Raw genomic sequence first — 3,550 nt, 5'->3', positions numbered from 1 at the left:
TCCACACTGATCAAAATGTACCCATGTCTCGAACAAAAAGGCTCCTCTAAGACAAGCTCACAGCCACCGCAAGCTTCAGCACAACGGTTTAAGATATCGACCATGCTTAGCATTCAACAGAAACGGTTTGTGAGTAGCGAGGGTCACTGGAATCTCAGCATCCGATTTCAAAAATTACAAAGACTGTAGCAATTTGGTGTATTTCTGTTTAAAAACTCTATTAGTCACCACCAACTATAATTCCTAGAAGTATCACCGACTGTTAAGCCCAAACCCCAAACACCTCCAGCTAGGGAAACCAAGCTAGCGAGTGACACAGACATAGGACGGCCTCCTAAAAACGAGCGGTTGGCGTGTTTCGCGTGAGGGTGTGTGTGTGTGTCTGCTCTGCTAACCCCGGAAGACTAGTGTCGGTATGTACAAGGCGGTCTGGAGTCTTGGGCTGTGAGGAGCGGGCGGGCGGCGCCGCGACTACACGTTAATGACAAACTCGGGGTTAGTGTAGGAGAATCCAGCAAACTCGTTCTGGTCCAAGTTCATGATGAAGAGTTTGTCCGTGGGCGTGAGCTCCACCGGCTGCCGGGTGAACTCTTTGTCGAAGTTGGACGTGTCGCGTTTGTCCTTCTGTTAAACGGAAAGCACAGAGTTAAACGCGGGCAAAGGAGGGAGGCACGCGTCAGCGGTGGCAGCACCCAAGGGCTCTGCTGTCCCCAGGGGAGCTCTGCTGCCCCAGAAGGGCTCTGCTGTCCCCAGAGCAGCACTCGAGATCTCCGCACCGGTTCCTACAGCCGTGGAGGAGCACACACCCGGACAGGCAGCAGCAGCCCCTGTACAACAGAAAAAACCCCACAGCGCAGGCAGGAAGAGAACACCACCAGTTAAACACCCTGAAAGACACAAGCAGACAGTAAAGGGACACGATGAGAGCTCAGGGAGGTCCGGGAGGGCTGCGGTGCCACCGGGCTAAGCATCCTTCCACTCCTGGCCGCTGCGAGAGAGAGCAAGAGAGCAGTTTCTCAGCATGCACGCCCATCACTGCAAACACGTTCGCAATATGCAGGAGGAAGGAGCCTGGAGGAAGCAACATGCCTCGAAATGGAAGTAAACAGTCGATACGATTTCAAAATTTGCACAAAATAATCAGCTGTAAGAGCTCCCTTTGCTTTAAGTTCGATTTTTTTCTTTAAAAAAAATTATGTTATGATATGGTATTGACCAACGCGGTGTTTTATTGATTTGAGGATGTGATTTGCTCCAGGGTTGTATCCAGAAAATACACAGTAGTTCAAAACCTCAAAGGATGGAAATTTCACATACGCAACCTTTTATCATCTTAATTTCGTAAGAACGACTTTGCAGCTAAGAGGAGAGGAAAACAAGGAAGCTACTGTCGTGATTAGCGCTAGTAACCTGCTCCTGGCACTGCAGAGCCCATCTGTCGGGAACGCCTGGGCCATTTTCGTAAATGCGTGTGCACTGGAGATTGCCCGAGGAAGGTTTGTTGGGGCTGCAGGAGGTTACGGTGCCTTGGCTGAATGGGAAGCCGGAGCGCTGGGAGATCCAATAAATGGACCCGGGATCCACCGTCAGTACAGAAAGCCCGTGGGGGGCCGTCCTGTCCTGCTGCCACAGAGCAGCTGGGAACTCACTCTGTGTCGTCTCTTTATCAAAGCAACCAGGGATAAAAGACCTTCTCCATCTCTTCTTCCGTGTCTCCATGTAGGAGCTCAGAGGGGACGGGAGCGCAGCCCTCTCCCAGCGTTTCCAACTGCCAGCGCGGGGCTGGGATGCTGCTGGGGGGTGGCAGTGGGGACCCTGGTGGAATTGCCTGGATTGGAAAAGACCTTTAAGATCACTGAGTCCATCCCCAGTGTCGCCCGGGGCAGCTGCGCTGCCCTTCCCACCGTTTTTTCACTTTCCCTGCCAGGCACAGCCTCCCCGTGCCCTGACTCTGTGGAGTTGGTGATCTCCCAGGGGCATAATGCTGGCAGGACCCTGTCACAATGCTGGTGCCTCCCAGAAACCTGCAGAACAGTCTGTGGGTTTTTCTGTCCCCAGACTCTCACCTGTCGTCCCACCAGCTGTCGCTGCCTGGGGACACAGGGGCAGAACCATCGGCACCTTGATGCCTGGAGGCCAGAACACAGCCAAGAGCCAGGTCCTCCCTGCCCTCCTCCTGCCAGCTGCCTGGATAGCATCACATCACATCACATCACATCACATCATACCACATCACATCATATCGCATCACAGCCACGGCCAGATCGAGCCCCTGGAGACGAGCCCCAATGCCGCAGTGGACCAGGACCTCCGTGGCTGCTGGGAGACTGTGCTTGTCGCAGGAGGAATCCGTCAGGATGCCTTCAGCCTCTTGGAGGGAAGACCAGAGAGCGAAGAGAGGAGATGAGATGGGAAGAAGAACGGGGCTGGAGCTCAAGGAACAGAGACAGAAGCCGGAGGAAGAGCCAAGGACGTGGCCCAGCCATCGAGGCAGCGATGAGTGTGTGGTCCCTGTGGGGCTCCTCCCCGAGGTGGAGCAGGAGGAAGAGGAAGGTCTGGGTGCACAGAGCAGGAGCAGGGAAGGGCAGAGAGGGTGAAGGAGCCGACTTTGGGTGCAGACATCTGCCAGGCAAAGTGTGAAGCGGTTGAAACGCAAGTGTAAGCCCACCTTGATAGAAGGCAGCATGCCCCCAGGACGAGGGGCTGGTGCGGAGTGGAGCCACTGACTTCACTGCGACGAGGCCGTTTCGAAGCGTTTGCATGGGGCTTCTCTCCTGCAGCCCCCGCACGTGCAGAAGGAAGGCGATGACGGTGGCACCAGGCTGCTGCCTCGCTCCCGGAGGGATGCTGAGCCGACTAAACGGCTCCTGAAGGCTACATCCATCCAAACCAGTGTGTGCCAAGACGTCGTCCGACCGAGCCAGGAGCTCCTCCTGAGCAGGGATGCTGTGGGATGCTGCAAAGGGCAATGACACGTCCACATTTCCCGCTGGTGCAAAGTGCCACCACGGTGCCCAGCCCTTCATCTGATGGTGGCACCAGAGAGGGCGAGTGCTCAGCCTGGGACCCCTGGGTGAGCAAAACCTCCTGCTGCTTCTCGGCGGCAGAAAGCTCTGGCCGAGGCTGCGATGGGGTTGGGAGTTAGCGCGCCCCCCCCTGCCCACTGTCCTCTGGCAGCTCCCCCCCGACTCCTCCCAGGGCACCAGGAGGATCCGGCTGCGAGCGCCGCAAAGTGGGATTTGCTGATTTCTTACCTTGAATTTTGTCTGAAATCGGTGGCAATTTGGCCTCTGTCAAAGATGATGAATAGCCTGGGAGCAGGGAGGGAACGGCTACGGGGATCTGGTAAACAGAGAGAGGGGGAGCAGGGGAAACTCAAGGCTGAAAACGCCTCCAGCAAAAGGCCAGTTGACTCTGGGAGGTGAGAAGGAGCCTGAAACAGCATTTGTGCCTCGACCACAGGGGACAGGAATCGCCCCAGACCACCATCACCACCGCCGAGCCCCTTCCCCGCCGAGCCCTGGGGCTGCACGCCCGCGGAGCTGTCGGT

At 56.4% G+C, this 3,550-nt stretch overlaps 1 protein-coding gene across 1 annotated transcript in view; it reads right to left on the bottom strand.

Moving 5' to 3' along the window:
- Positions 1–471: 471 nt before the first annotated feature.
- The window catches only part of LOC104276755 (protein kinase C beta type), a gene marked incomplete at its 5' end in the record, with an annotated part of 35,842 nt that continues 32,763 nt past the window's right edge, over positions 472–3,550 (bottom strand). The window contains one exon of the mRNA XM_009873180.1: positions 472–624. Within this exon, the coding sequence (XP_009871482.1) occupies positions 472–624 (153 nt within the window). The remainder of the gene's footprint in view (positions 625–3,550) is intronic.

Source organism: Apaloderma vittatum, unplaced genomic scaffold, assembly GCF_000703405.1.
Source record: "Apaloderma vittatum isolate BGI_N311 unplaced genomic scaffold, ASM70340v1 scaffold27817, whole genome shotgun sequence".
Lineage (NCBI taxonomy): Eukaryota > Metazoa > Chordata > Aves > Trogoniformes > Trogonidae > Apaloderma > Apaloderma vittatum.
Note: the sequence above shows the minus strand (reverse complement) of the source record. Positions and strands in the feature narration are given on the sequence as shown.